This window comes from Opisthorchis viverrini, assembly GCF_000715545.1.
Source record: "Opisthorchis viverrini unplaced genomic scaffold opera_v5_27, whole genome shotgun sequence".
Classification (NCBI taxonomy): Eukaryota; Metazoa; Platyhelminthes; class Trematoda; order Opisthorchiida; family Opisthorchiidae; genus Opisthorchis; species Opisthorchis viverrini.
Window position 1 is genome coordinate 2,442,649 of NW_008751682.1, and position 4,119 is coordinate 2,446,767.

General features: G+C 46.3%; 1 protein-coding gene across 1 annotated transcript in view; it reads left to right on the forward strand.

Moving 5' to 3' along the window:
* Window positions 1–654: 654 nt before the first annotated feature.
* The window catches only part of T265_02233 (hypothetical protein), a gene marked incomplete at both ends in the record, with an annotated part of 46,537 nt that continues 43,072 nt past the window's right edge, over window positions 655–4,119 (forward strand). Inside the window, 4 exons of the mRNA XM_009166421.1 lie at window positions 655–777; window positions 810–907; window positions 944–1,022; window positions 1,058–1,161. Of these exons, the coding sequence (XP_009164685.1) occupies window positions 655–777; window positions 810–907; window positions 944–1,022; window positions 1,058–1,161 (404 nt within the window). The remainder of the gene's footprint in view (window positions 778–809; window positions 908–943; window positions 1,023–1,057; window positions 1,162–4,119) is intronic.

Here is a 4,119-nt window from a genome sequence, read left to right on the forward strand (position 1 = left end):
TCGTAGTCCACGGATTCGAGGCCGGCAATCATTCTCGTAGCGGCTCGCTGGGCACGCTCAATGAGGATTACGTCTTTCGTGCATCCTGAGTAGACAACTTGGTTGGCGTATTCCAGTTTATTCAAGTTTATATTCAAGTTTATATGAAGAGAGTAGAAAATGGGGAAAATGTAACATTGATTTGCAAAACACCACGAGCGGTCTGACGTAGGCCCCATGGAGTTTTCGGGAGTCCATGCGAGTAATACGGGAGAAGGTGCGTCGGATCATCCGTAAAATGGCGAATGCCCTCTGGGCCGATTTCTCATGGTGCAGTAAGAAGCGCAAGTTTGAGGGGACCCAGATGCCCAAATCCTTTTTGTCATTTATCCTCATGATGTTTTCTGGTCCTTTCTCACGGGTAAGGCATTTATCCTGAAAAGGAAGGCTGCGTTAATCGCCGCGGAAGCAGAAAACAAACCAGCACTATGAGAATATACATGAAATACGGAAATGGTTCTTAAACGGATGGAGTGCCAGTGTATCCGTTGAACTGTTTTATTTTATTGCATCAAGTGTGCGAACTGTTCGGTTTCGGTTTCAAATTTGAATTAACTATTTTCGCCCGAGGCCGACGTCCAGTGGTCACCCGTCGTCCGCCAGCTAAAGATCCAGATGGCACAAAAGTTTCTAGAACCCTTTAGAAAATTGCCTCATCAAATACAAAACTTGCACCTTATTCAAAAGTTACAAGGACTTACTTTGAGTCGTGGTTCGGAAGCCTTCGGCCTTAATCTGGTAAGTTTTGACGTTTCTGGTTCACTCTTCAGCCGTCTGCTTATGGTTGTGTCGACTCGCCTTCAGCGATCGCATTCGATGAAAAGCTCGGTTTGTTCGCTGTCGCATCAAAAACTGGGTGCATCAAGGTGTAAGTGCGGTTGTTGTTTGCGAGCTCTACTTTCAGTTATGGTACACCAGGGGTAGTTTTAACTGTCAAAGCGGCCGGATGTGCTGTTTTGCTTCTCAGTTTCATTCCAGAAGAAGTAAGATCTAGTTTCCCTCTTGCTTACGATTACAGGGCCGGCTTTTGGCGGCGCTGGAAACGGGATATGTATCGCTGTACGAACTGAACCCCAAAAACGGGCATTGGGTTGAGTGCGCCCATGTGCGTGTACTCTTTTCGTAAGTCCATTGTTATGTTTCGGGATTGGTTTGCGATGCTCACTGCGATACAAAGTTCAACGGAATCTCGGAGCTTCTTGTTCGGTTGGCTGGATGGAAAGCGACAACGGCCATTTTTAGCTATCCGGTTGAGTTTCTCAGTCACGTCTTGTTTCCAGTTTACGGGATTTAAACATGCTGGACCTGTTCCTGGATTGCATTAAATGCGCTGAACAAATTCATGACCTGAGCATATCTGAGGACGCTTTTGAGATGTCAGACAGCAAGCTATCCGAAAGTTTCCCTTACTAAACATTATGTTGAGTATTTGTGCAAACTCCTACTGGTGCCTTCTGCTACGTGCAATGGTTGAAGAATTGTGGGGAACGGAATTAAACGGGAGAGCTGTGTCGTATAGTGGTGAAGGTAAGCCACGATGAATGTAGCCTGCATGGGTTGCGAAATCACTCGATGATCAGCCGTTGGACGCATTTTCAGTCTTTCCGTCCGGAAGTGATAAAGGTCCGTGGACATACTGACAATCCGAGGTAGAAGACTCATTAAGTCTAAATTGCAAGATAACCTCTGGTTGCGTGGCAGACGGCGGGGTCCAAAGTTTGGAGGTCCGTACTACTCCAGGTGTTTCATTGCTGTTGCTGAAAATCTCACCCAAAGTCGTCTTTATTGCAATCACAATATTCAATCAACAACACCCATACGGGCGCAGTGTGACGAGCCCCCCTCAAGTACGAGCCAATCTTTGGGAAAAGCGGTGAACGAATTGGTCATGGTACGGTAGTGAAGCATCGGTGTTGAACACGGATGTCATGCTGTCGATCATGATGATGAATTGATCATGGTTTCATGTGAGAAAAGCTTGAGCTCTGTCTGTTGAAATGCTGGGAAACTGATTTTATGAATCCTGTAAAGCGTCACAACACTAACCTTCGTGTTTACCCTGATGGCTGCCAGTTTTTTGTCTGGTGTTATCCGGTTGTCTTCGAACGCTTATGCAGTGAAATGTTACATAAGTGCGCACTTGTAGGTGAATCAGAATCACGTGCAACAAATAAAACTCGCCATTTCTGGTTTGTTGGGGTGTGCATTACCACCGTCCGTCAAAAAAGCAATTTTTCTTAGAATTCTTGGTGATGAAAGGCGTGTGTGGAACAGGCTGTAGCTTGACGCAAAATGGAAGTGGCTATTATGAAACTTCTATGTGGTCTTCACGTACTCCTGTCCGGACCCAATTGATCCTGCTCGCTGCTAGTCTGAAACTGTCCAGGAATCGGTGCGCAACCGATCACAATGGTGCACGGACTGCCTGGCTAAAGTTCTTCCGTTGTGCGCTGGTCTCATGTCGGCTGAGGTTCACAATTACTGGAAGGATCCTGCTGATGGCGGCTTACTTTGGTAGACACACATGTGTCGATTTTCATGTACAATGATCTAGGAACCTTCCTCTCCTGAAGGATTTAGTATTTTCGCAATCTTTGTCTCCTTCCTCCGTTCTGCTTCTTATTGAAGCTTGCTTTCCTCATGAATGAATGGAAGTTTAACACCAGTATTACTGTTTTATTGTCGGTGGTTTTCAAGACTACAGAGCATGGAACCTAATATGTTGGACTCTGTTGGATGCTGGGCTCAAGTTGAGTGTACTTCGTCGAGTGTACGTCGAGTTAATCCCGCTGATGGCCCATTCCGTTACGATGGTCGGGCGTGTTTATCTCGTTTCTCTTCCGAGGGGGTGACCACTGATCATTTTCCATGGAAGCGAAGTTGTTACCGCCTGCACTCTTCCATTCTCCATTCTGTACTCAGACCTTCTCTTTAGTAAGTCTGACAGTTTAGCACCAGTATTTACTGCTGTAGCGTTGCTAACCATAGCGATGGATGCGATCTATCCGGAAGTGATAGATTCCAAAACGTCATGCAGCTTACAAGCTGGCTAAGGAGGTGAAGTTCTCAGATACGACAAGCTATCGCACACAGCAAGCGGCCATCCAGAATCACTGCTATACCGACTGATGACCATCATGATAGCTTCGTCAAATTTTTCTGAATGTGTGGAGCTGCTTCTCTTGTGACAAGCTTCCGTGGGGCGAATCGCTGCTCAACCCAATCTGCGCGCCGCAGCTTGTGAAATCACTTGACGCTATCGACGGTTTCTCCTGATTGCACTAACACTTCCAAAACCCAATCACTAGCAGCTTGATCCTCCTCTACATGTCTTAATTGTACTCAACCTCTTGAGGCAAGTCCTCGTTAAAACGACCTCAGTATAGAGATCGACCAGCCGGACACTAATGACCCTCTGGCAGTAATCTGTCCATTCTGAGGTGCCGGAATGTCTCCACCCTTTTTCGCAATTCCGTAGTGGTGGTTGATCGGCTTGTGACAAATGTCCGCCGTAAGCTTGAACTTGATTGCCAAAAGCTTGACCATTCTTATTAACCCCTTTAATGAGTTCGCTCCTGCGCCGGACTGCACGAGGTGAGTTTATGTAGGCTTTATGTACATCGGTGAGATTGCATGTGCATTCCGCACCACAGCGGTTGGGTCCGGAGTAAGGCCACAGGAAGAATGTCGGACACGTGGGTGACTGGGAAGACCAGTTTTTTATTCGGGAAATCGTCCTTAGTGAATGCATTGCCGTCCGGCCGTATACTGCTCATTGAAAAACCCTTGTGAAAGCCACTGTAGCTGATAATAGCAGCAGGTCCGCTATCAGCGTAGTTCTAGGTTTCACCTAGATTAGCAGAGATAAACGAGCAGCTAGCACTGGTGTTTCCGCCAAAAAGTAAAGGGTAATGAGTGAGTGCATCCTTTGCCGAATACTGAGAGCAGAGTCCCGTGAACCACTGTTCCATTGAGACTAATGTTTTTGCATATGGTGTGGTTTCTCTACCTATGGTTTACTATGTGAATTCATTTTGAAGTACTGCTTTTTATCGTCTGTTTCATAAATCATCATCATCA